The sequence below is a fragment of the Saimiri boliviensis genome, chromosome 11, assembly GCF_048565385.1.
Source record: "Saimiri boliviensis isolate mSaiBol1 chromosome 11, mSaiBol1.pri, whole genome shotgun sequence".
NCBI classification, from domain to species: domain Eukaryota; kingdom Metazoa; phylum Chordata; class Mammalia; order Primates; family Cebidae; genus Saimiri; species Saimiri boliviensis.
In genome coordinates this window covers 112,682,558-112,709,200 of record NC_133459.1, presented here as the reverse complement: position 1 = coordinate 112,709,200, position 26,643 = coordinate 112,682,558, and the positions used below count along the sequence as shown (strand labels likewise).

Sequence of the window (26,643 nt, the reverse complement as noted above, 5' to 3'; positions counted from 1 at the left end):
AACAGTCACTATTCCCAGATATATGTAAGAATCAAGGACTAGTCTATGTCATTCATCCTGTTTTCCAGTCTCTTTGTTTACTCACATGCATGAGCTGATCTGTACTCTACTGCATACTCAAGAGAACACCAGCAGGTCTCTGGAATTCTCTTTATGCAGCGCTCTGCTTTCTGTTACTTTATCTTGTGAATTCTAACCACTTGCTCTCTCTCCTCAACTCAGGGCTTGGGCAAGAGCAGAGCTCAGGTCCTTTGTTTTCTGTCTCTCAGTGAGCATTCTCCTTTACTGCCTGATGTTCCAGGTCTTAAAAGCTGTTTTTTCACGTATTTTCTAAGATTTCTGCTGTTGTTGTTTCCATTGAGAGGGTAAATCCAGTCCCCATTTCCATCTAGGATGCACTAAAGTTTTATTTTAAAGAACTACATATGTCCTGTGTCAAGAAAATACTTGGCTATATGGAGCCATAAACTAATCACAGATCTGTAAGCCATATTATATATTTGATTCATTTTTTGCTACCCTTGTTTTGTGGAAGTAAATAATTGTAATTTTTTCTTTGCTTCTATGCTGACACAAAGAAAATAGCTGTAACAATTTATTTTAATGAGAAGGTGTGAGCTAAAATGAATGAATGATATTAAAACAGGGATTACAATAAATAAAACTTTAGACAAGGAGTCCAAAGACCTTACATGATATAGGACATATAATGAACTCAAATTGAAGGAATCACTAAAAAACATATTTAGCAAGTTAGTGTTTAATATTTAAATTGGTAATTATTTCTGAAATAATGTATTTTATATAAAGACCACTAGTTCACCAAGTTTTTGAAAATCAACTGGGCAATATAAAAAAGGCTATAAACATGCTGTTACCTTTGACCTGCCAAATCTCCTTTTTACAACATATGAAAAAAACTATTATTTTAAAAGTAGGGATAAAAAGCAAATGCATAAATTTTCTATGCAATCTAATTTATGGTAGTGAATAATTACCGTGTGTCAAAATGTTATACAAAATCTCTCACAATGTTTACAACAACCTCCGAGGGTCACACAGATGAGGAATTGAGGCTGAGAGTGTCATAAAAAGCAAATCAGAGGAGATGCTGAGATTCAAAGCCATTCTGACTCTAAGCCCTCTGCCTTTAGCTCCTAGACTACAACAACTCTAGACAAACAGGGTTTTGTTAGGATAAGTGGGCATGGATATTTTTACTCCTAACCACTCTTATATTTTAAATTTCTACTACTATTATGATTTATTCTTATTTCTTTTGTAAATTAGAAGAATATTTTTAAAGGTCCACAAAAGAATGTCACCAGATAATCCGAGTTAAAATCTGCCCTGAATTTTGAAAAAGAAAGGAGGATGGGATGTAAGTACATATATCACCTCTAGAATTCATGAATATCAGAAAATCACTGCTTAAGCTCTAGTGCAAAAAAAGTGAACTGTTTCCTGGGGATATACTAGTATTGCCTTCAATAGAAGCTTTAGCAGTTTCTACTAATTTATTTAAAATAAATCAGCATGGGACTGTGTAGAAATCAACAGAAACAAAGACTTGACAAGCCTGAAAAATACCAGAGGGAGCAAAGGAGGAGTCCCTTCAGTACAGAGACTCTTAAATTTCTGTTTGTAAAAATCCTCTTTGGGATACAAGGCAAAAGAACTAAGGTGATGTTTATGCTCTCAAAGTTCTTTGATAAAAAACAAAGGTAATTATCTTGTACTGGCCATTGCTGGCCTTACAACAGATAAACTATAATTAGTTTCACCTGTTACTACATTTTATTTTTTTAAACAGGTTGTGTGAGTAACAAAAATCCTCCAAATCTAATAAGTGAAACTTAATTATAAAAACTTCAAAGAAATGGAAGTCTCCTTTTGCTGAGGCAGTCTTCATGGAGATGGCAAGAAGACTGTACAGAAGCTGTGAGCTAACGAACACCCACCAAAAAAGCAATAAGCATTCTCTCCACTTGCAGCACACCTAGATTTGACTCAATTCCCTGACTTTCCCGTGTTAGAATACAGAATTTCAGATGAGGCCAGGTAACAGCTCGAATCAAAGTCTAAATTGAGTCCCACTGATACTATTTTCTATGGACAGCTACATCCTTGCAAAGCAGTAAGAGCCAGGTATAAAATGTTCTTAGCTGGACTAAGGACAATGATTGGCTGATAACATAACTTCTTTCTTTGTCAAATCATTTGTTTTCTTTTTTGATAGTTTATATTTAAGAATGCCCACTTAAGAGGGTGGGAAAGAAAAGACTGGAATAACATATATTCTTAATTTCTCAGGCTACTTAGGGCCAAATGAAATACTTCTTCAAGGTATAATGGAAAGCCTTCCAGTCCTAGTGCTTTCACTCACTACCTTTGTGACCCAAGACAGTGAGTGCAATGTCTCTAAATGTCAGTTTCATCATCTGTTAAAATGGGAAAAAAATCTCTGCTTCACAGATACATAAAGCCCTTATCACAGTGCCTGGAACATAGAAAATGCTCTTAATATATTGTTCTGATATAGGAGTTTTAAAAATATTTAATAATATAGGTCAAAAGCCATAAATAATGCTAGCTGTGTAGGCAGTAGAATGAATTGATAAACTTTATAAAAAAATATATACACGTGTATATATATGCATATATATATATACACACATATACATATACACACATACATACATATTTATACACACATATATACATATATGTTCATGGTATGCACACGAGATTTCTGAAATGATTGAACAGAATAGGGCCTAACCATAAATATCTTTTTAATGCTTCTCAGGAGATCCCAATGTCCAAACAGAATAGACAGCTAATGGATACAAGTTCTTAACCTGCAGTCCATAGACTTTTTATAGAATACAGAAATTCATAAACTTGGGTGACAAAACATTTAGACCTTTATTTTTGCCAGTCTTCTAATGTTCAGTATTTTTCAATCATGAATGTATAAATTAAAAAAAAAAAAAGCCCCTCAGTCCCTGGGTGAGACAGAATGGACTTCTTGTGTCAATAAGACACCAAATTATAAAGGAGACCACAGGCCATGCCAGGCAAAGGTGAAGTCAAGAACCTCTACACTTAAAGACTAAACTGTTCTCACTGCCACAAGGATTTTTTTTTTCTCCAGCAGTTAAACAAGCACTGGCCTCAAGATAAGCAATATAAAAACAATTACAGCTCACTGATCACCAGACGCTGACTGACTTCCCCTGTTCCGCAAATCATGACTACAGGTTTGATTGGACAAGAGATGGATTTTAGCAACTTTCTCCTGATAAGAGACTACAAACCATGGACTGGTTCTGGCCAGTTTACAGAGGCTGTGCACTGAGTGTCTTCATGTCTCTGCTTCACCTTTTGATGTATAGAGCCCAACTGTAATACATTCCGATGTTAGGTCTCCACTGCAAAGTGAACACTGCATGTATATAATATGTATGTTTGTTCAGTACACATGCATTAAGACCCCTTCATAAATATTCACGGCTTCTCCTATAACCTAACATGTAACTTAGGTGTTAGGACCCCCATTAATATTCATCATTTCTCCTATAACCTAGTATGTATACTTAGCCAACCCCTTTACTATAAAGTTTTGTCTCACTTTTCTTTCCTTGAAAGGTCTGTCTCTGGTTTTGGCCAGAGGCCTGCTTCCTAGCCCATAAAGCTCTCCTTTGTAAATATATAAAATGTCTGATTTTTTTTTTTTTTTTTTTTTTTGAGGTGGAGTTTCACTCTTGTTGTCCGGGCTGGAGTGCAGACGTGATCTCGTCTCACTGCAACCTCTACCCCCTGGGTTCAAGCAATTCTCCTGCCTCAGTCTCCCAAATAGTTGGGATTACAGGTGCCAATCACAACACCTGGCTAATTTTTTGTAATTTTAATAGAGACGGGGTTTTGCCATGTTGGCCAGGCTGGTCATAAACTCCTGACCTTAAGTGATCTGCCTGCCTTGGCCTCCCATAGTGCTGGGATTATAGGCGTGAGTCACTGTGCCCAGCCAATTGTCTGATGTTTTTAAGATGATGAATGCAATAAACCATAGTGGCACTATTGATATCTGTCACTTTGCACCAAGAAAAATCACAGAAAATCACAGTAGAGTTGTTGTAGTAATTGCAAGTACTTATACTCACCACGACATCAAAATTTTAGTAGTTATCAGACCCACCACTAGATTGTGTTACTTAGTGACTTAATTTAAAAAAGCATATATTACTATATCATATATTTTGAGTGAGATAGTGAGAATCCTTTTAACCCTATAAATTTTGTTTTATGCATTCAAAAACATTCTGGAAAGAGGCGCCTAAGCTTCACCAGAGTGCCTAAGGAGTCCGTGGTACACATAAAATGTTAAGAACTCAATATTTAGAGGCTGACAGTAAAGCACCTTCAGGAGTGCTGATCAACTTCTTTGGAGTCAGTTTGAACCTAATGTGCACAATGCTGATCTCTCAGTAATTAACTGAGAAAGTGTTTTTTACAGAAATGAGGTGTATTGTAATATATTTACATATCAATTGTTCTTCCTTTATTAATTTATCTAACAAAGCCATCATTTCCTCTTCTATCTTCACTAGTTGATTCACTGCTGAAGCCCTACTTTTTGCTTCCTAGTTTAGCTGCCACAAATGATAAAAAATTTTCAGTCTTTGCTTCCTAATTCAGTGTGTTCAAAGTGCAGCGTGCATTTTTTTGTTAAAACATTTTTTCCCAGGCCTGAAATATATGATTCATAAGGTTTCTGCATTGAGAATAAAAGGATTTGCTTTAAATTCACTTCTGCAAGCCCTACTTATTCTGTATATTTAATAACAAGCATTACAAAATCTCAACTTACGAACAAAAAACTCTTAGTAATAAATTGTCACTACAATGATCAATGTGCCAAATTTAATTCACAGATAAATAAAAGGAAACCTTGAAAGCCAAGCAGAAGTCTATGTGAATGTAGGCTTTAGTATAACTGTGACAATTCAGAGATGAACCCTTACAATATATTTCAGAAGTCTCGCTGCCTTTACATTCAAGAAATTCATTGCTGTCTCCTCTGGTTCATGGTCAACTGGTGCTCACCCTCTCTTGAAACAGAGATATCAGCTGCTGATATTAGCTGACCTATATCCCCATCCAGCACAATTCTTTTTATCAGAAAAGTTAGCTTTTGCTTAGAAGCTGCCACAGTGGGTTGAATTGTCCGGTCCCTGTCATTAAAGGTGGCAGTCATGCACTCGAGAATGATGTGAAAAAACTCCAGTGAGAGTGATAATTAAACCTGGAAAATGAAGGGTCACCTTCTTTCATTCAGCTCATTGGGCAAACCCATCAGAATAATTCCAAAACAGTGGGGGACTGTCTACTCTCAGCATGGCAGTATCTAGGAGCACACACATTATTGCTATGGGTTCAAATGGGAATGCCATTTTAATTGTATTTAAAATGTTATCTTTGATATGAGGAATAAAAATATTAGAAATTAGTTTTAGGAATATAGAAAAAGAAAAATGTATATAATCTAAATAGGGAAAAGAATTAGAAACAAGAAAAGGATGTGGCGTTTTCTCAAGAAAAACCATTAAGAGAAGAAAATTATCCCCAGGGAAACTGAAAAGAACATTAACTATGTCTCTTCTTTCTACTTGAGTGTAGAATCACAAAACAAACGTTTCACTCAGCTTTCTTGTCCACTTACTGTCATTTCTTGGTGGTCATTATTACAACAACTTACTCCTACCCAAAAAAGAGAAAAAGTGTCATTTGAAGTTAAGACAATCAATTGATAGGAGTTATTTTCCAGGAAAATGATTTTTTTTCAGATATATTAGCTTGTATAGATACTATTGAAGCAGTATTTTAGAAATTATATTTCATATTGTTCTCATATTGCATTAAAATGTAATACTGGGCTGGGAACAGTGGCTTACACCTGTAATCCCAGCACTTTGGGAGGCTGAGGTAGGAGGACTGCTTGAGTCCAGGAGTTCAAGACCAGCCTAGGCAACATAGCAAGACTTCATCTCTACAAAAAAATTAAACAATTAGCTGGGCATGGTGGCATGAGGCTGTAGGCTCAGTTAGTTGGGAGACTGAGGCAGGAGGATCACTAAAGCCTAAAAGCTAGAGGCTGCAGTAAGCCATGATGGTGCCACTGCACTCTGGCATGGGCTAGAGAGTTGGGGGGACCCCATCTCTAGTTTTGTTTAAAAAAGTAATACTGAATATTTAAGGACAACATAGGCAAATGCACTGCACCAGAGAACGCTGTTATCAGACAGAAGCATGGATGGTAAAAATAAATTTCAAGTTCACATTCTAACTTCACCATATATTAGGTGTGTAATGATGGACATGGTACTTAATTTCTGCGTGCCTCAGTTTCCTCATCAGGGAAATAGAGAAAATAATACTACCTATCTTACAAGGCTGTTCAAAAAAATCAAATGACTTTAAAATAAATAAAACTTTAGGGCTGGGTTCGGTGGCTCAAGCCTGTAATCCCAGCACTTTGGGAGGCCGAGGCGGGTGGATCACAAGGTCAAGAGATCGAGACCATCCTGGTCAACATGGTGAAACCCTGTCTCTACTAAAAATACAAAACATTAGCTGGTCATGGTGGTGTGTGCCTGTAATCCCAGCTACTCAGGAGGCTGAGGCAGGAGAATTGCCTGAACCCAGGAGGCGGAGGTTGCAGTGAGCCGAGATTGCGCCATTGCACTCCAGCCTGGGTAACAAGAGTGAAACTCCGTCTCAAAAACAAAAACAAAAACAAAACAAAAAAATTATAACTCTGCCTAGCACAGAATTAGTGCTGTATGAGTGAATGCTCATAACATATTATTGTCATTATTATTATGTTGCATGTTCAGTATCTGGCAAAGTATTTAATACTGTAGGTCAAGTTTACAAACATATTATTTCTTTTTATAGTTGACCCTTTTTTTGTCTTTATCATTCTGAGAAAAGCTTCCCAAAAGATGTGGATCCTCTAAAAAACAAATAGCTCAGCATAACTTTTATATAGAGTTAATTATATAATGGGAAAATAGGGATAATTTTAAAATTAGCCCAGAAAGGGAAAAATTCCTAGTAATCAGAAACTATAGATTTTAGACATGTCTTGATAATTCCTTTCACATCTAAAAGACTGTCTTGTGGAAGATAGGTTATATTTGTTCTACATGCATATATTTTATTTCAAGAGAGTTTTGAAATAATTAGAGCTGTCTAACATAGAAAAAAGAAAACTTGAGGGGCAAGGTAGTTGTGTGGTTTCCACATTCCTCTGTAAGAATTTGCAATTTATCAGTTTGTAGACAAACATCCACAAATTTCAACAGATTTAAAAATAGTTATCATTAGAATACTTAAGTTTTCTCTTTTGTCTTTGAGAGACATACACAAGTAAAAAAAAAATTTCCATGACATAAACACACACATTACCTCAAACCTCAGCCCCCATTCACTACCAGTCCATTGAAAGAATGAAAGGAAGAGAAATAAGTTGTGTGTGTGTTTGAAAGAGACAGAGAATTGAGGAGGACTGAGGTGAAAAGGGAGGAAGGAAGACAGTAAGAGGGAGAGGGAGCAGAAAAAAAGAGGAAATGGGAGAGGGAGGTGGCAAGGAGAGGAACAATAAATAAATGACACTAAGGATAACCCTCACCAGACTATTGAAGGAAAAATGCTATTATATTTAAGGCTGATTTTACTGCAATATTTATGCATGATTCTTTAAAAGAAAAAAAGATTTTATAAAAGATAGTTGACCAATTTAGTGTGAGAGTGTCAAAATTATTTGGTAAATTATTTCCCACTGAAAAAATATAAACTTCATAGGAAGATATGCTGCTTCTGCCTCAGGTTTATATTTAAAATGATTTACAGTCTGCAATTTCTTCCTTAGGTCATCACCTTCATAAATACTAGCCACATACAGTGAAAACCAACTCAATAAAATAAGTATTTCATTTTTCTTCCTTCTGCTTATGTAGATACTTCTTCCATCTTACATGGCACCGATTTATAACAAAGCCTTACATTGTGTGGATTTTTATGAGTTCTTGAGCTTTTCTTTCTTTTTTATCTTTCTATGCATCAGCAAAGCAACTGGCAGATTCTTTAATAAAATATACACATTAATATTTATAAGCCTATGAATTGGATGTTTAAATAAACATTCACCAACTTATGCCAATTCTCTTGTTTTAGATGTTAAATCACACTTACGTTGTCTGGAAAGTCAGCCTTTAGTTCATTGACACTTTGACACCAATATGCAGCCGTTTTCTCACTGATGAGCTCAATATTCAGAAAGGAGCTTTGTCCAGGGCCATACATGGGGCCAGAGGTGGTCCCCCGGATGATTCTGGGTGAAACATTTGTCACAATGTCCTGATGAAAGAGTAAAGATACTGAGTCTCCTTTTGACAAAGAAAACCTATAATCCTTATTATCTGCTCATTTCCATATGACAATATTTTCTGAAGTCGCTTCCCACATTTTTGCAGAGGAATTTTTAATATATGTTAAATTAGAATTGAACATAAACTATTAGCAAATAAAAAGGTAAAATAAAGTATTTGTTAGTGTTAGCTAAATTACTTCTTGTAATTCTAGGTTTAGAATAGTGCAAAAATAAGTACATTTATATTCATTAACACTGATTTAGAGCATACACATTTTAATTTGGTTGCAATTAAAAAATAAAAACATAATAGATATGCAAAAATTTGTTATTTGTCTATTTAATCTAGGTATCTCCAATCATAGTTTAACTACAATAAGAGTTAATGTTTGCTTAAACCATATATTTTTTTCTAAAAAAAAGTAATTCCAATGTAAATCAGCCAAGGAATACATATTAATATTACTGGCTCATCAACCATTAACTCATACTATAACAAACTGGCTGGGTCAAATTGCCTATAGGATTATAACTATATATTCACATTCAATGAGAAGAAAGTCACTTTCTCCAAGACCGAAATGAATATATCAATAATTTCCTGATACCAATAAACAGTAAACAGTAAAATTAACTTGCTTGTTAAGTGTAATTAACAATCTACAACTGCTTCTAAAGCTGTATTAACAAAGAAGAATGACATCCTTCCATTACTTAAAACTAAAAAGAAACAAAGAAGGAAAATGTTTCTTTTGCCAACTTCCAATTAAAATTAATTTTGAGTAAAGGTCATTTAGTTAAGGATTTATCAGAATTAGTCATTTAAGTACCCCTCCTCACCATCTTGTCACTTTTAGTAAGATAACATGAACCCCCATTAGTATATAGCAATTAAGGTCAATTTACATATTTTAATTAAGAACCACCCCATATAAAACAATTAGCGTAATAGGCATACTAACTGGATTTCATAACATTTGGACGTTTTTCCAACTAGATAGACAGGAAACCTTAATTAGCATTAATTAGTGCTGATCTGCATATGTTTGATAAGGCATACCCTTGCCACAAAAGATTATTTATTCCTGAATCTGCCAAATGCTACAGTTGCAGAGGATAAAAGGACTTTTCTTCACATTGCATGTTAATTTCTGGTAATTTCTATTCACTTTTACATTCGAATTAGTATATTATAAAATAAATGGTATAAATGTTACAATAAACCTCCTTAAATATGTACATTTTAACTTATAGGAATCATGCCAGTTAATTTTTTACTAATTAAGCCATTCCATTTCTATTGTAATTGTGTGCAACATCACCAGCCTTGCTTTGATTTCCTATTGTGAAACCATGTTTCACAATCTTAATGGGTAAAATGACAAATAGAGTTAACTGCAGGAAACTCAAGCCTAGTGGGTCAATTTCCATCTTGGCAAATGCTTAAATGTATGTTCTGCATCCCTACAGGTGGCTCTGTGAAGCTCACCCAGTGGGTCCTCTGGTGTTTTCATGGTCTGAGAAGACAATTCTTGAAATGTTTCACTCAAATGAGGCTGGTTTTCTTCAATGTTCCGATTTTCAACAGACATACTCTTGAAGCTTTGAGATCCTCCTTTCCTCTGCTTTACTCTCTACTCTAAATGCTCTTCACCTAAACAAGCCCAGCCTAGGCCACAAGTTGTTCTCTACATGGGATCTCTTGGACAAGGAGGACTGAAGTCTGTATTTAGTTTGCCAAGTCAAGTGCCCTGGTACTGTGTAGGTGGGTAAATAATGAGGCCTCTGGTTTTGATGACAAAGCAGGTTCTTCAGGCCTATTCAACAAAACTGACTTATGTTAGCAGCATCCCTACTCCTGCCTGTTCTTCAGATCTTCACTTAGACTCCAGTTCCTTTGAGAAGTCTTTCTTTTCTCACCAGCTCCACTGAGTCTTAGTAACATGCTCTGATTCATGCCACTATAACAATATATACCTTTCCCAACTGGCATTCTTACTACCATTTATTGTGATTGTCTATATTCCTGACTGTACCTTCCACTACAGCATAAGACTTGAAAGAAACTATATCTTGTTTACTATCATACACCCAGCTTCCAGCCTGGCCTTTAGTGGTGCTTAAGCATTGTTTCTTGAATGAGTCTGGACTAAAACCATAGGCACTAGAATGAGTCTAGTCCTGAAGTATGGGAACCAAAGACATTTATTGCTGGCCACCTTCTACTGTTGAACAGAGCAGGGGGTTTGGGCTATGAAATAGTTTGGATGTGTACCTCACCCAAATCTCATGTTGAAATGTAATCCTCAGTGTTGGAGGTGGGGCCTAGTGGAGGTGACTGATTGCATCATGGGGAGAATTTCTCATATATCATCCTCTAGGTCCTGTCCTCAAGATAATGAGTTCTTAGGAGATCTGGCCCTTTAAAAGTGTGTAGCACCTCTCCCCTCTTTCTCTTGCTCCTGCTTTGTCATATGATGTGACTGCTCCCCCTCCACCTTCTGCCTTGATTGGAAGCTTTCTAAGACCTCCACAATAGCAGATGCTGCTTTGCTTCCTGTAGAGACTGTGTAGAACCATGAGCCAATTAAACTTCTTTTCTTTATAAATTTCCCAGTCTCAGGTATGTCTTTATAGAAAAAACAGGCTTTTATTCAAAGTTCAGGATTTATTACTATGCTTAGATCTTTTCCTGCTAGTCCATTTCTCTAGAATTGGGGTTCTTACTTGCTTCTTCTGATCCATCAGGGATCCCTTTGTCTACAGCTCAGTACACCCCCTACCATGGCTAGATCCCTGAACCAAGTGCTGTGATACAAATCACCCACTGCTATAAGCCTTCTCAAGACAGCCTACTGTGAAGACTCCCTGACAGAAAGCATGCTTGAATGTCATCACACTGCAGCTTCTAAGACCTTCCTGATTGCTAACTGCCCGGTATCGCTGATCTCTAGGATTTAAATAGAATGGCCCCATTCAGATACAGTCCAACTCCCGGGCTTTTTTGGTTCATGTGGATGTGAATACCTAAACTGGTCCATGACCACTAGGCTATTTCCTAGCTAAGGAGCCTGTCCAACTACAGTTGTCTTTTATGTTTCTCCTGTAGGCTAAGAACACATCTTAACAGTATATGCAGAAATTTTTAAAATATAGAATATAAAAGACACAGAATGGAAATTTCACCTATAACTAATAAAGGCAAACCTCATGGTTCACAAATTCTAAGCTATGTGCTATTTACAGTAACCCTACTAATAACCATGAGACCAGCACCTCACATTAGCCAAAAGGATCAATAAACTGACAATATTTAATTGGAGAACTGTCAAGGAAATGCTTCTTTCTTAGGCATTTCCCCCGCTCAGTGATACCTCAAAAGCTACAATTCTACCTTTAAGAATTTTTTCTTTGTGTATTATGAGTTAAGTTTCTTGCTAATGTTGGAGCTGTTTTATTTTTCTCTTCTACGATGTGTTAAACGTAAATATAGCATAGAAGAATTATCAATGATCTCTTTAATCAAGATAATGAATATAAAAGTACAAACCAAATCAAAGGGAAATTTATCTACTTCATGATAGATAATGCTTACTTCTTTGTGTGGATTTTTAATAGAGAATGTTTATTTAAACAGGTCAATTTTATCATTCCTTAATTCAAGCAAAGATAAAAAGCCCTTCATAACTTCTCAAATTACAGATGCCTACTGTTGTAGACCTTCTTAACTATCTGTAAGTCATCTGTTAACATCATAGAAATTCAACATTTTTCAAATTCAGCTAAAGTGGCAAAATTCCAATATATTCATCCAGTAGTAAGTCAGTAATATAAATATTATTCTAGGTTTTCTCTCCCAAATTCAGTCATGTTTGCTATTGTTTTGCCAAAAACTTTCTCTACTGACTTGAGACTTCTTAGAATTTTTAAATTAAGTGAAAGATGAATGAAAACATGGATATAACCAATTATCCTTGGTTACATAACTAGAGTTAGAGTTTAATAATTGGACAATAACTTACTAAAGCTTTTGACCTGGGAAGACTAGAAGTTGAGCATGATTTCATAAGAGAATATTTTGCTTTAATATTTAATAGCTGAGTCTTATTAGCATTGCTTAAGGGAGTTAATATAACAAAATAAACATATTCAAGAATAGTTAGAGTATATAAGAGTTCATTCTCTATAATAAAAAAGATAAACTGCCATAGCTGTAATCTTCAGTGCATTAACTATATTCAGATTTTTAAAAACAGATGTTTATAGAAAAGAAAGTATTAGGTACTATCTCTGCTTTATGTGATATTATAACTATCATAACATCAAGGATTAGTGACCTTTTAACATTTGAAGTGATGATAATGATTTTTCTCTATCAGAAAAGAGATTTAAATAGTAAACCGACTGATCATATTTGTTTAGGTTCATTTACTTGACCTCTCTTATTCTAAAAACTTATGATGTTTCCATGGTTACTACTGAATTAAAACAGTCACAATGGCCACAATGAACAGAAAAAGAAAACTTTGCAGAAATGTCTGCGTAAGAGACTAGAAAAACAATGGGGTCAAACAAAGTTGGATGAAAGTAAGAAATAAAATTTGCAGAGTGAATCGTAACTACACAATGGATGAATTTTATAAACATGTTGTCGAATGAAAAGGGCAAGTTCTAGAAAAATACGTAGAATATGACACACAACACAAGCAATATACTGTTTAGTGAAACATACTAATATGATAAAACTATAAATATAAGTAAGATAACAACAAGAAATAATTCAACATAGAGGTTATCTCTTGGAGTAGATAGATGCTGGAGGAGAACTTGAGAATGGTAGAGCAAGGAGGGCTTTCTGAAAGTACTAGTGATACATAATTATGAAGACGCTTTACTCTTAAACTTCCAAAGTGTGGCCGAATGAGAAATCTGTTCAGTGAGCTATGTGGTATTGAGAAATAGCTATGAACTATTGAGAAAGTTTTATCAGTTTACCTGGAAACCTGTAACTGAAATCTAAGAAACATTTGTTTTGTTTGTTTAACTTCCAAGATTTTGCTGTAAATATTTTGTCAAAAATAGTTTAATTATTTTGTTTTATAAATTAGGAGTTCAAAAATTAAATGTACTTCATGACAAATTGTCTCCTAAAATATATCACTTTCCTGATAAAATCCTACTGAGATAAGTACAATTTATTCATTATTCCATAAAAGAGGAAAATCACTCTGCAAACAAGTCTAACAACAAATATCCTGTTACAGATTAGGATTCCATCATTATAACTAACAAACTGCTACCCTGGGAACAGCTAAAAGTGAAATAAAAGTTCAAGAGTGGCCCAGTTTCTAGAGCAATTGGGCTACTATGAAAGAACTCACTAACATTTTATTTTCTTCATGAGCTAAGTATATTAATATTTGATTCCTCCCCAAAATAAACTTTATAATGGTCAGAATAATCTCTACTTGGTTTTCTTGGATGGGAAGACTGGGCAAGATGAATATTTGTTCGCAATAAATCATTTTTTCTCTTATAGTATCTTATATAAAGACAGTAGATACTATAAAGAGAAAAAATGATTTATGCGAACAAATTTTCATCTTGCCCAGACTTCCATCACAAGAAACACAAGTAGAGATTATTCCTAGACCATATAAAGATATATTATCTGGGGAGAATCAAATATTAATATACTTAGCTCATGAAGAAAATAGTATTTTAGATATGTGTAGCACAAATCTATCACATATCACTGTTTTGAAATTATTACAACCTACGCATTGTGGTTGCATATCTAGTAAGCATTAGAGATGAGACTAGAACTCATGTACACCTATGTGATATGTATAATAATAATGATGTCAGTGACCTCAACATTTGATATACATAATAGTAATTAGAACTGATTTCAGTTGCAAGAAAAAACAAATCAATTTGAATAAGTTAACTTTTTAAAAAGTGAGGTGTGTTTCCTTTACCTTAAGGAGAATTAGTATTTCACAAAACACACACGCAAAAATGCAACTATACCTCAGCTAGGAAAGATTCTGTTTCTCCTCTCTGTTTCTGTTGGCTTATCTCCTCATTTTTCTCTCTCTCTACAGAGGCCTTCCTCTGTCTCAGTTCACATGATAGAATACAGCGACTTTCTAACAGGTCCCAAGTTTACAAGTCATAGCAAAAGACACTCTTCCAAACTTGTAATCTCTTAGGCCAGATTTTAACCCCTGGTGACAGAGGCCCTAATGGGCTTAAGCTGCATTAGTTAGTTATCCCTTGTTTAATGAACTATGTCTGGCAGGATAAAATTAATTAGGATTCACACAGATGCTCAGGAAAACAATGATGGGGTAATTGAGAGCTGGACAACTAGTAACAGAGGAATCTGCAACACCAGGACCAGTAGATTTAAATTCACCTTAGAAACTTCAGAAGAAAATATGTAGACACTGATAAATGATTATTAGGAAAATGGTGGTAAAACGGGCAAAATAATTATCATTTAGTGAAATAAAAACTCTCCATAGTCTTGAATCAAACAGGATAATCCATTTCCTATTCCTGTGGCCCAAAACCTTGCAAGATCAAAATTCTAGAACTCTTTGTTGTTCTCCAATGTTCTAGAGTACATTGGGAATCTCCTATTATCATGTGTTAGTGTGTTGAAGACTGTACACAAAATGGCATGGTGTACATTTAATCTCACTCTTGGTCTAGGCTGAACTGACTGAAAGGATAGATATTCTATGTAGGAAGGGAAGACAGTGAAAGAAATAGGAAAGGAAGAACAAAGAAGAGTACATTGTTCTAGAATGAATAAGAAAAAATGTATGCCCTGATTCGGCTTAAAAGAGGGGATTAATGAATGAAAACTGACTAGTCTGAACGTCTGCTATATGTCAGGGAAGGAGTTTTACTCACGTATTCTCCGGTGCTCACTCAACATCAAATGTTCCTTACCTTTTGGATTGTGTGTAATATATATAAAGGATGTGGTATCTTATACAGCAGAAATATGGAGATTAATTTTCTGAATTTTATTTGTCTGACTGGTAAAAATACTGGCTCACATAATCACGTAGCCTTTTGTTTTTCATCTTGCCCTTTTCCAAGAAGCTTATAGTTTTGGAAAATAGAAACTAAAAGTGGTTTGTTTTGTGTTTTGACCTTCTCATCTGCCAATCCGGATAACCATCACTCTATCACAGAGAAGATGCAGGATATTAAATGAAGCAATACAGCACATGACTGGCATGTGGTATTTGATAAATAAATGTTTATTCATTCATCAACTCACTAGCTTCAGAAACAGTCAAAACAAAGTTATGAGAGTTCTGGTGACTGGCTTTAACTAGTTCACGGCTAAAGCTGGGAAATAAACCAGAAATGAGGATGGGAGGATTACACAGAGTTGGGTCAGACTGCAGAGTCTTGAATGACTGTTTTAAGGAGTTCAAACTTTTTCTGCAGGCTTTGAGAATCCATTGTGTTCTGTCTCCTATTCAAGTTATTAATACCAATAGCTCACAGCAGCTGTGCATTCACAGAGATAAGTTTTACAAGAAACAGATGAAGGGCTTTTTTAGTGTTGATATCAGATGGATTAGAACGTGATTAATCAACAGACAGACTTGATTAAATTATTGGGTTCAGTGTTCAGATAAGAGGTTTTAGATACACTCTGCCAAACTGTAATTAACTTAGAAATTTCTGCTGGCCTGCTTATAAGATGATCATGTGATATGCTTTGAAGAAATCTTTTAAGGTGCAGAGTAGCAGCTGTGAAGGTGTAAGCATGAGTCAGTTTTAATAATTATTAATTATCTTCAAGTATTAAAGCAGAATCTTCATTGGAAATGATAAATATTTTAAAAAATCTTTACTTTTAAGAAAACTTGTGTAAATCTCTGGCTCTATTCTACAGGTGAGTACAAATGAACTGATTACCATCTAAAGGATTGTCTAAAAGAGCCAGAGAGGAGTTTTCCATTTCTACAATATAGTTAAGATATTGAGAGAAATCCCTTGCAATATAACATATATAAACCTACTAGACAGGATATATTTTTTAAAAAGATGCATAGCTGTACTGGTATCAAAATAAGGAAATTTCTGAGAGATCAGAAATAAGCACACAGCAGAGATTCACAAGGGCAAACTAGCTATAGGCTGGTGTTTACCCTCAAGGTTTCTGCCCATCCCTCCTCACCTAAAAACTGAATCACAAACACCTGAGGCAGCAGACAGTGTCTGGGACTGAGTACGTTGTTAGGCAGAGTAGAAATCTCCACGTAAATACTGGACGAAGAAAAAATGACACTCTCACTAGAAAATAACTAGAAAGCAATGGTGGGGCATGTGTCAATTTCAACCTTAGCAATCAATGACAGAAATAAGTCTCTTCTAAGAATTTAAACCTGTGTGAGCCAAAAAATTTAAAGACAGGTTAAAAATTTGGTTTAAAAGTGGTTCCGAGTCATGGTGTCCTTAGATAACTAGCAAAAGCAATATCAAATTCTCTCTTGAAGAATTTACTTTACCTCAAATATTTAAAAATTCCCATAAATAAATATACAAAGAATGTAAGCCCACAAGAGAGGAAAACCATATCATAAATAGGAGCCTATGACATCTTTTGTATATAACAGGATTATCAGATGTAGAATATAAAAATTTTAATATGCTTAAAAATACAAGAGACTTGAATGTATAAATAATGAGAAATTCAAAGTTTATCATGAAGATATAACATATGACCAAATAGAATTTCCAGAGATAAAAACAAAAATACAGAAAATTAAAACCTAACAGTTTGGAGATGGTATGATGACAGTGCTAGGAAACGTACCTGAACACACAAACAAATATGATGCAAAACATGATCAAGAGGTTAAAAGACATGGAGAATAGATTAACAAGGTTAACGAAAAATCAAATTGCAGTTCACAAGAAGCAAATGGAGAGAACTGCGAGAGGCACTATTTCCAAAGATACTGTCAGAGTTTTAATAGAATTGATGAAGGACACCAATTCTCACATTCCAGACACCAACAAACTGAAGAAAATAAGTTTTTAAAAGAATTGATATCTAGACACTTTGTAGTATATAAAGCACCAATAAGAAATGGAAGAATTAAAAAATAACCACAGGAAAAAAGACTACTCACAAAAATAAAAAGCAGATTGACAACTCACTTCATGGAAGTACCAATGAAAGCCAGAAGAGAGTAGAATATTTTATAAGAATAAGAAACATTAACTGAGAATTGCATAACTTGTAGACTTATAACTCAAGGGTAAAGAAAAATAAAGAAACTTCCAACAAATGGAATGATGAGCAAATAGTAAATGGTAGAGAAAATTAATGAACTAACACTAATTCTGCAACTAGGATTGATGTGAAAAAACAAAATATTGAATAACAAGAAAAAAGCTGCATAAAAATATAAATGTATGATTATGTTTATATGAAGCAAAAAAGAAAACTAAATAGTACACTGTTTAGAAATATGTTAAGTGAAAAATATATGCAAAAGCAAGAAAATGATGATCATAAAGTCCAAAATGGTCACCTTTCAAGGGAAGAGCAAGGAATATAATTGAGGAGGCAGACATAGAATCAAAGGTACAGGAGTATCTTATGTTCTCTTATCTTGTGAAATGAGAAAAAGGTAATCATTTTTATTATAGCTTAAACTATACACTTTTTGTAGGTATGAAATTTTTATAGTAAAAAAAAAGTAAAACAAACTAATCAAGCAGAAAAAAAAGCCAGTGCAAATATGAAGATAACAGGGAACCCTCCTCACCAATGTCCTACTGACTAAAACGCGAAGAAAAAAATGAGGAAAAAAGTTTGTTTCTGCCAAGAATCTATGAAATTATTCAGCTAAAGAAAAATCATTCATTTGAGCATACATACAAAGTCAATCTACCCTAAATACAAGTTAAGCAGCTATGAGATACAATAATTAAAACAATAAAATTTGAAGTCTGTTTTCTCATGATTCTACTCAATAGCATTCTTTCATATATTAGGCCATAAAAATGCTTGTATTATAATTACAAAACACCATTTAAAAAATGTATTATGTCCTACAGCACTTAGCCTTGACAAACAATTACTGGATCTCACATTCAACTGAATACAAAAAGCAATCTTTATCACAAGGTTAAAATTAGCCTTGGAACAATAAATGCTTTCAAAGCTATTCTAAACTCTGAACTGCTTTGCACCAGTCTCTTTTGAGGAACTGCAAACAAGTAAACTGAAGGACATTTGAAAAACTTCCTGTCTGTGTCCTCTCAATTTTTTGAGTTTGTTTTTTCTTTTTAGTTTCATAGGAGACAATCATACTATACCAGAAAGATGATCCATATGGTCCTCACAGGGAAAGGTTTGATAAATTAAAATCAAAACCAAACAAAAATATTTAGCCAAGCAAACATAGAAACCCTGAGAATTCTGGATTTCACAATGTGTTATTCATAATAGTACTCTAATTATCAGGACTACTTTTCAGGCATTACTAAAGAAAAAAAATGAATACATTTAATTCATGGAGGAGGGAACTGAAAGCAAATGGATTTGTTAGTTAGTTCAAACCCACAATTCTGAGATAATACACTTCTCAATCCTTCAGAAGACAGTGTGATATGTAGAATTCCATCATTTTAATTACTTAACGAATTACTTCAGAGTATCTTCTATTTCTGTAAAAGGCATTATAAACTAAAAATAAAATTCTAAGCCCTCCAACCATATGAATGGACCCCTTCCTCTCAGTCAAGGGCATTCCAAAGTTAACCTGAAAAACTAGTTCAGGCCATGATGGGAAGGCGGGGTTGGACTTGCCCCATTATACCCTCCTTCTTTTGAAATTCAGGCATAACTGTCCATATTAAACTTTAAAACAGACATCTTAAGACTGATGAAACAAACCTTTTGTGCAATAAGACATCAAATTCCAGCCCCACTCTAGTATAGCGTCACATGACAGGCTCTGAAACAAATTGAAGTATTTTACCCTAAACTATATTTCTTTAACATATTTTGAAATGGTCCTGCAAAACTGTCTCTTGTGGGGAAAGTCTATGTTCTGTAGAGAATTCCCTTCGTTTTCCAGGTCTTTTCCCTGATCTAGGAGAGAATTAACTAAGAGTCTGACATCTTTTAAAGTCCTATAAGAAACAATTACAATCTGTTCTCTCCGTAGCCTGCTACCTGGAGACTTCATCTGTGTAATACGAACATTGGTCTCTATAACCCCTTATCTTAACCCAGAAACTCTCTTCATTGATTCCAGGTCTTTATATAAACTCTTTAAACCAAATGCCAATTGAAAATTCTCTAAATTAATGACTTGGAAACCTCCCCAACTTCAAGCTGTCCTGCCTTTCTGGACCAAACCAATGTACATCTTATATGTACTGATTGATGTCTTATATTTCCATAAAATGTGTTGATATAATTTGGTTGTGATTCCACCCAAATCTCATCTTGAATTCTCACATGTTATAGGAGGGTCCTGGTGGGAGGTAACTGAATCATGGGGCAAGTCTTTCTGATGATGTTCTTGTGATAGTTCATAAGTCCTAGGAGATCTGATGGTTTTATAAAGAGGAGTTCCCCTGCACAAGCTCTCTCTCTTTGCCTGCTGCCATCCATGTAAGATGTGACTTGCTCCTCTTTGCCTGCTGCTATGATTGTGAGGCCTCCCTAACCATGTGGAACTGTAAGAAGTCCATTAAACCTCTTTACTTTGTAAATTGCCCAGTCTTGGGTGTGTGTTTATTAGCAGCATGAAATGAACAAATACAGTAAATTGGTACCAGCAGAGTGGGGAGATGTTGAAAAGATATCTAAAAATGTGGAAGTGACTATGAAATTGGATAGCAGGCAGAGGTTGGAATAGTTTGGAGAGCTCAGAAAACGACAGGAAAATGTGGGAAAGTTTGGAACTCCCTACTGACTTGTTGAATAGTTTTGACAAAAATGCTGATAATGATACGGCAATGAAATTCAGGCTGAGGTGATCTCAGATGGAAATAAGGAACTTATTGGGAACTAGAGCAAAGGTGACTTTTGCTGTTTTAGTGAAGAGACTGGCAGCATTTTCCCCCTGCCCTATAGATCTGTGAAACTTTGAACTTGAGAGTGATGATTTAGGGTATCTGGCAGAAGAAATTTCTAAGCAGCAAAGCATTCAAGATGTGACTTGGGTGCTGTTAAAGGCATTCAGTTTTAAAAGAAAAACAGAGCATAAAAGCTTAGAAAATTTGCAATCTAGCTGGGCACTGTGGCTCATTCCTATAATCTCAGCACTTTGGGAGGCTAAACTGGGCAGATCACTTGAGGTCAGGAGTTCAAGACCAGCCTGGCCAACATGGTGAAATCCTGTCTTTACTAAAAATACATAAATTAGCCAGTCATGTTGGCAGGCACCTGTAATCCAAGTCACTTGGGAGGTTGAGGCAGGAGAATCACTTGAACCTGGGAGGCAGAGGTTGCAGTGAGCTGAGATCATGCCACTGCACTCCAGCCTGGGCAACAGAGCAAGACTCTGTCTCCAAAATAAAAGAAAATTTAAAACCTGCCAATGCAATAGAAAAAAAGAAATCCTACTTTCTGAGGAGAAATTCAAGCCAGCTACAGAAATTTGCATAAGTAATGAAGAGCCAAATACTAATCTCCAAGACAACTAGGAAATGTCTCCAGGGCATGTCAGAGGCATTTGTGGCAGCCTCTTCCATCACAGGCCTGGAGGTTTAGGAGGAAAAAATGATTTTGTGGGTTGGCTCTAGGGTCCCTTTGCTGTGTGCCGTCTAGTGACTTGGTGCCCTGTGTCCCAGCCACTCCAGCTGTGACTAAAAGGGGCTAAGATACAGCTCAGGTTGTTGCTTCAGAGAGTGGAGGCCTCAACCCTTGGCAGTTTCCACAGATGTTGAGCCCGGAGGTACACAGAAATCACGAATAGAGGTTTGGAAAACTTTGCCTGGATTTCAGAGGATGTATGGAAATGCCCAGGGCAGGCAAAAGTTTTCTGCAGGGGTGGGACTTTCATGGAGAACCTCTATGAGGGTAGTGCAGAAGGGAAATGTGGGGTAAGAGCCCTCACACAGAGTCCCTACTGGGGCACTGTCTAGTGGAGCTGTGAGAAGACCACCGTCCTCCAGACCCCAGAATGGTAGATCCACCAACAGCTCTCATCATGTACCTGGAAAAACTGCAGACTCTCAACACCAGACCATGAAAGCAGCCAGGAGGAGGGCTATACCCTGCAAAGCCACAGTGGTGGAGCTGCTGAAGGCCATGAAAGCCCACCTCTTGCATCAGTGTGACCTGGATATGAGACATCTAGGTCGAAGGAGATCATTTTGGAACTTTTTAAGATTTGACTGGCCTGCTGGATTTTGGACTTGCTTGGGGCCTGTAGTCCCTTTGTTTTGGCCAATTTCTTCTATTTGGAATGGCTGTGTTTATCCAATACCTCCACCCGCATTCTATCTAGGAAGCAACTAACTTGCTTTTGGTTTTATAGGCTCATAGGTGGAAGGGACTTGCCTTGTCTTGAATGAGACTTTGGATTGTGGACTTTTGAGTTAATGATGAAATGAGTTAAGACTCTGGGGACTGTTGGGAAGGTATGATTGGTTTTGAAATGTGAGGACATGAGATTTGGGAGGGGTCATGGAAGGAATGCTATGTTTTGGCTGTGTTTCCACCCAAATCTTGTCTTGAATTCTCATGTGTTGGGAGAGGGACCTGGTGGGAGGTAACCGAATCATGGGTGTAGTCTTTCCTGTACTGTTCTCATGATAGTGAATAAGTCTCCTGAGATCTGATGGTTTTATAAAGAGGAGCTCCCCTGCACAAGCTCTCTCTTTCTTTACCTACTGTCATATTTAAGTAAGATGTGACTTGCTCCTCCTTGCCTTCTGCTATGATTGTGAGGCCTTTCAAGCTGTGTGGAATTGTTAAGCCCATTAAACCCCTTTCTTTTGTAAATTGCCTGGTTTCACATGTCTTTATCAGCAGCATAAAAATGGACTAATACATGTGTAAAACCAAGCTGTAACTTGACTGCCTTGGCACAAGTCATCAAGACCTACTGAGGCTGTCATGGGCATGCTCTAAACCTCAGCAAAATAAACTTGTAAACTGATTGAGCTCAGGAATTCTAGAGCAGCCTGGGGAACATGTGGAAACCTTGACTCTACAAAAATTATCTGAGCATGGTGGTGCATGACTCCCAGCTACTCTGGAGGCTGAGGTGGCAGGATGGCTTGAGCCTGGGAGGAAGAGGCTGCAGTGAGCTATGACTGCACCACTGAACTCCAGCCTGGGTGACACAAAGAGCACCTGTTTCTAAATAAATACATAAATTGATTGAGACATGTATCAGATACACTTTGGTTTACAGTGCAATCAAAATTATAAGAACAACAACAAAAAAAGTTGGCAAATGGAAAATCTGGACATATCCATAAAATATTCTTTGGTTGACCTAAAAATAAATTGATTCCTGCTGAAAGTTTTACAATCAAAATCTTCCTATTACTTTGGTTAAAATATTCATTGAAACCCTATCACTAGCTTGCTTAAATAGCTTTGCGAATCATTAGACGGTTATAAGGAACGTCATCATGGTGGCGGTTTTCCTCTGGGCTGTAATGACAGTCTGACTTCAAGTATATATTCAAAATTAATTAAGTAGCAACAATAACAATGACAACAAATACATTTTAAGTAACCAAAAAGTCAGTCACTTAGATGCCTGTCTGGGTGTCAGGACTGATAAAAGCATCTCCAAATGATAGCTGATGTTTTTACAGCACTCTATAATTATCATTTGTAGTTTTACACATGCAATAAAATTTAACATTCTGAAACATCTTATGAAATGAGAGAACCTTTTTCAAAAATGTTCTTTGAGATATTTGGGGCTAAATGGGAGGTTACATGAACAAACTATTTTGGGGAAATACCAAAGAGATCTCCTTCTGAGGATTCACAAGGCACCTGAGCATATTAAAGGCCTTCAGACTTCCCATACTAAACCTACCTGCATAATTTTCTATAAATCATTATCTCACAAACCTGTTGAAAGCTAAAAGTTGTTTTTTCGTATATTACCCATAAATATCCTAACAGGTTATTTAGACAGAGAAAGAACCCCCTTTAGGGGCCTGCAGTGAGGGTGGAGGGTGGGGACCCAAGCATGGGAAGAAAGGAAAACCTTGAGATCCTACAAGAAAAATTCTAGGTACCTAGCTGGCCTTGAGAAGTGAAAAAGCAAATTGATAAGCAAAATGGTAATAGTAGCTTAAAACAATAGCCAAGGAAGAATCACAGAATGTTTGGTTCCCCCACAGAAACTAAAGACAAATTGATAAGCAAAATGGTAATAGTAGCTTAAAACAATAGCCAAGGAAGAATCACAGAATGTTTGCTTCCCCCACAGAAACTAAAGATAAAATATGTCTCTAAGTTCTTTTTCGGAATCCTGTACCTCCACCAAATGGATCTGCCTGCAAGCTGACCTCAGAAAACGGAGAACTAAGGGCTGAACTCTGACCAAAGTTCTTTGTTCTACATTTCTTTCTGAGGTGCTTAGAGAAAGTCAAACCCAAGAGCCAGAGTTAACATTCTTTTTTGCTGACCACAATTTTTTAAACAAAGCTTCTCTTCCTTAACTGATTGCAAATCAGAAAATATCTGAATCTACCTATGAACTGCAAGGCCCCTGCTTCAAGATATCCTGCCTTTTTAGGCCAAAACCAATGTTAAACTTCCATGTATTGAGTTACAATTTTGCATGTAACTTCTGCTTTCCTGAAATTTATCTGTGCTTTTAAAAATACTCATCTGTAAGCCATCAGGGAGGTCAGAATTTAAGTGTGAGTTGCCTGATCTTCCTTACTTGGTGCCCTGCAGTAAATGCCTCACTTTCTGTTGCTGCTATATCAGTGTTTGTCCTTGCTGAGCCAGGCAAGTGGACCTCTGATGTATTCACCTAGGTCAACGGTCTCTAAAATTATTTGATCATGCACTCTGTCAACAAAAGCAAACTTTTGACCTTCATCTCCAATAGAACATTTATAAAAATAGAAATCAGAACAAAAGAGAAAAATAATATAAATATTTTCACACTTCATTTCATATTCCAATGCTTTAGGGATATCTGAACCCCAAATGGGCATTGAACAAGATATTTCTGGAGTGCAAAAAAACAGAACAGATCTGGAAAAGAAGCTATTTAGTTTGGTGCAACCTCATAAAAATTTGCCCTGACATGGAAAGACTGCCCAGAGCAGCAGTTGATAAACTCCTATGGTAAAGAGTCAGATAGAGTTTACAGGCACTATAATCTCTGTCACAACTATTCAGCTTTGCCATTGCCACAGGATGGTAGTCATAGACAAGATTAATGAGTGATGTGTCTGAGTTCCAATAAAAAATTATTTATGAACACTAAAATTTGACTTTCATATGTATGTATTATCAGCTGTTGTTTTCTTACTGCTACTTATATTAATTTCACATTATTTTCCAATGTAACAAATCTTCTAATTTTTTGCCAGCCATTTATACTATGGTCTGAATGTTTTTTTCCCTTCAAAATTTATATCTTAACACTTAATTACCAATGTGATAGTTTTAGAAGGTGGACATTTTGGAAGTAATTAGGTCATGGGGTGGGGTCCTCATGGATGGGACTAGTGCCTTTATAGAAGAGACCCCAGAGAGACCTGTTTCCTTTTATCATGTGAAGACATAGGTAGAGGGCATCATCTATGAACCAGAAAGTGTGTTCTCACCAGACACCAAATCTGCTAGAGGCTTAATCTTAGACTTCTCAAGCTCCAAAGCTATGAGAAATAAATTTCTGTTGTTTAGAAGTGAACCCATCTATGATATTTTGTTATAGCAGCCCAAATGGACTAAGACAATTTACAAATCATTCTTAACTCATAGGCTGTTCAGAAATAGGTGGAAGGCTGGATTTGACCCATTGGCTATCATGTGCAGACTCCTTGTCCTAAGAATGAAGGAACGGATTAAAGAGGAAGACTAAAGATGACTACAGAGGGTAAGTTGAAACACCATTTTGATTTTCTGGCTAAGTTTTAAGGCTGAAGGATGAATGATTCAGTTTCTTAAGGTTAGGAGGGCATAAGTCTTGAACTTATTTATAATAAATAGCAGTAAGAAATTAGCAGCTAGCCAATGCATAATAACTGATTCCAATAGAAAAACTGTTTCTTGAAAGAGTTCACAACATTTTTTAAAACATGATTGCACTTCTGACAAGTTTTCAGGAAACTTCAAAATTATCAGAGTTGGCTCTATGATCCTAATGACCCTCTGTAGTTAGTCACCACTAATGTTTATCAGCAGGAATTTTTATTTTGTAAAGGAACAGTCTTTTAATATATCAAGCTCATTAGGAACAAAATACAGTGCTAATATCTGTAATGTTTGACAGCACTACATATAATTATTTTCAGATTTAGGTGAGGGTTAGACAAATATCACAGATCTCCAGAAGGTTTTTATCTGATAAACCTAAATATAATAAAAAACCTCATGGCTCTGATTACCAAAGGCTAAAGAATGAGTGATTTATATACAATGCAGCCCTCTAGAATTCCAACTTGTTAGCTAAAAGAGCCCTAAGGAAAGCTAAAATTGCAAAAAAACCCCCAAAAAACAAAAACAAAAACAAAACAAAACAAAAAAAAAACCAATCAACCAAACAAACAAAACAAGAAACTGATAAATAAAATGACAGTATTTCCTCAGAAACCTTTTTGATTGTAGTTCCTTTTAAAAAAAGTAGTTCAATTATTACTGAATTTTATGGTAGCAAAAATAAAGCAATAGGTATAAGCACCACTATTTCATATTAGCTACATAGAAAAGTATGTTGAAATTCATTCATTAGCATATTGATAAATTCCTTTTTCTCTGATAAAAATAAATTATGCTAAAGGTTCACAACTTAGAATGTAGATACTAACCATAACACCATATTATGATCTTATAATTGGGTTACGATGTCTTGGATCAATTTTGTAATGGAAGTAATTTCAAAGTAATCTTATTTTTTTTTTTGGAAATGGCTACAAATCTAATATACAGAGAAATGTGAAAGATTCCAGGTATCTGAACAATGTCAACCAAGATATCTGATTGTTTA

The 26,643-nt window shown here is 35.7% G+C and overlaps 1 protein-coding gene across 1 annotated transcript in view; it reads right to left on the bottom strand.

The window, feature by feature from the left end:
- Positions 1-26,643, bottom strand: part of DPYD (dihydropyrimidine dehydrogenase) — an 856,217-nt gene that overhangs the window by 349,124 nt on the left and 480,450 nt on the right. The window contains exon 14 of the mRNA XM_039460876.2: positions 8,260-8,424. Within this exon, the coding sequence (XP_039316810.1) occupies positions 8,260-8,424 (165 nt within the window). The remainder of the gene's footprint in view (positions 1-8,259; positions 8,425-26,643) is intronic.